At 49.2% G+C, this 2,500-nt stretch overlaps 1 protein-coding gene across 8 annotated transcripts in view; it reads right to left on the bottom strand.

Moving 5' to 3' along the window:
- Window positions 1–2,500, bottom strand: part of uvrag (UV radiation resistance associated gene) — a 48,654-nt gene that overhangs the window by 8 nt on the left and 46,146 nt on the right. For all 8 annotated transcript variants that reach the window (XM_047804819.1, XM_027158481.2, XM_047804820.1 and 5 more), the window contains one exon: window positions 1–808. This exon is cut by the window's left edge and continues 8 nt beyond it. In XM_047804819.1, coding sequence (XP_047660775.1) covers window positions 154–808 — 655 coding nt within the window. In that variant the 3' untranslated portion in view covers window positions 1–153. The remainder of the gene's footprint in view (window positions 809–2,500) is intronic.

Raw genomic sequence — 2,500 nt, 5'->3', positions numbered from 1 at the left:
ACATTCTCTTTATTTTTATTTGAAAGGGTTAAGAGTGCAAATATTCCAGATATTTCCTAATAATAATAATAATAATATACCTCTGTGTGTAATGTCTGTTCAATGCAGTCAGATGTGAAGGTAAAGGCCTACCTGGTGACCCTTGACCTCTGGTTATTTATCAGAGTTTTTGCGTGGCCGTCTGAAGCAGGACGGTTTCTCGTTTAGAGCGCAGATGCGTTTTGAGAACTCCTCAAAGTTCTCCAGTTCTCCGAGAACCTGATCGTCACTCTCTACGGCCACGGCGTGTTCCACAGGGATACAGGGGAAATCCTCCATTCGTGATCCTAACCCCAACCCCGTCGCCTCCGTCCCCATGATCTCCTCCGCCTGTTCCACGGAGCAGCACACCTCCGCCCCGGCCGGGACGCCCGCAGACCCGTTCATGGCACCCTGGTGCTGCAGATTTTCCTCCACGCATTCCGACTCTCTCGGGACCTCAAACAGTTCCAGATCTCTCTCCGGAATCTTCTTCACGTCCGGATCGTATTGTCGGGGATTCGGCTCCGGTGTCGACGTTCCTGCAGCTTCGGCTTGGCCGTCCGTCTCGCTGAGCGTCTTCTCCAACTCCATGCTGACATCCAGACAGTAAGGTGAAGCTTCCTGGTTCGCTGTGGCTTCAGGGAGAGGGGTCACGACCGGGTCGTAGAGTTTATATGACCTGCGCTTCTTTTTGTCCGCTTCCGGAGAGACGGCAGAAGCGACCTGCGTGACGCTCAAATGGGATCTAACAGGGACTGGGATTGAGCTGGACACCTGATGACGATCACTGAGAGAGAGAGAGAGAGAGAGAGAGAGAGAGAGTTATAACAGTGTAACAGATCTCCTTTCTGATCCCTTTCAGACATGATCCTAACATTCAGAGCCAATAAAACGAGACCTTTAACAGATTGTGAGGAGAAACCTCATGTTTATTTCATGTTACTAACCTGCAGGTTCACAGCTGAACTACAGACACAGAAATATTTAGAGGTACTTTAAAGTGTCTGAATGTGAATTAAATGAAAGACATCCATCATGTGATCAGGCACTCGGACATGAATTAAAAAAAGCAGTGAACAAAACCAGAGCAGTGGAAACGGGATCTGAGCAACATTTCATAAAAAAAACACTTCAAAGGCCTGCGGAGTCCTGGAGAGCCGCTCTAGACAAAATGCAGACTCGCTGCCTCGACTCGGAACCTGATCATATCTCAGAGTCTGATTAATCTCTCTCAGCACTGAAAAACAAACGCAGTCAGACTTAGTGCCGTCTCTCTGATCGGTCTGATCCGCTACTAATCACCGTCACGCGGCCGTGAGAGGTGCACGTGTGCTGTGGGAAGATCTCCAGCTCCAGTGTCACACAGGTGGAGGAAAGTGTACACACACACACACACTCATGCAGGTGTACACACACACACACACGCATGTACACACACGTGTTTGTTGCCTTCTGTTTCCCCTTTTCAGATTAGATTGTAAACACAAGTCAGGTCTGATATCTAATCACACAGAGCGTGAAGGTCTAACAGTGATGTGAACCAGAAGAAATCTCCCAGATGTCATAATATTTTTCATCTTGTGTCTGTTGTCTATTTATTTTAATTGAGACAATTAGCTGGCTGCTGTGCCGCTCTGTTCTGCCCAGTGAAATGACCTCCCAGTCAAACCCTCTTACAGACCAGCTCAAGTCAAACTGGAAACACGTCAATCACTTCAAAAAGTATTCCATTCAAACATCAACTCTCTGCTTCTGATCTTTAACTTAGTTACCTTACACACACACACACGCACACGCACGCACACACATGTACGCACACACATGTACGCACAAACGCACACACGCACGCACAAACGCACACATGCACGCACACACGTACGCACAAACGCACACACGCATGCACATATACGCACATGTACGCACGCACATGTACGCACAAACGCACACACACGCACACACATGTACGCACAAACGCACACACGCACGCACACACACGCACACACATGTACGCACAAACGCACACACACGCACACACATGTACGCACAAACGCACACACGCACGCACACACATGTACGCACAAACGCACACATGCATGCACATATACGCAAATACGCACGCACATGTACGCACACACACGCACACACATGTACACACAAACGCACACTCGCACGCACACATGTACGCACAAACGCACATGTACGCACAAAAGCACACACGCACAAAAGCACGCACGCGCACACATGTACGCACAAACGCACACATGCACGCACACACGTACGCACAAACGCATGCACATATACGCACATGTATGCACGCACATGTACGCACGCACATGTACGCACGCACACGCACGTACGCACAAACGCACACACACGCACACACATGTACGCACAAACGCACACACGCACGCACACACGCACACACATGTACGCACAAACGCACACACACGCACACATATGTACACACAAATGCACACAC

The sequence above is a fragment of the Tachysurus fulvidraco genome, chromosome 20 (assembly GCF_022655615.1).
Source record: "Tachysurus fulvidraco isolate hzauxx_2018 chromosome 20, HZAU_PFXX_2.0, whole genome shotgun sequence".
NCBI classification, from domain to species: domain Eukaryota; kingdom Metazoa; phylum Chordata; class Actinopteri; order Siluriformes; family Bagridae; genus Tachysurus; species Tachysurus fulvidraco.
This window is presented reverse-complemented; position numbering and strand designations above follow the sequence as displayed.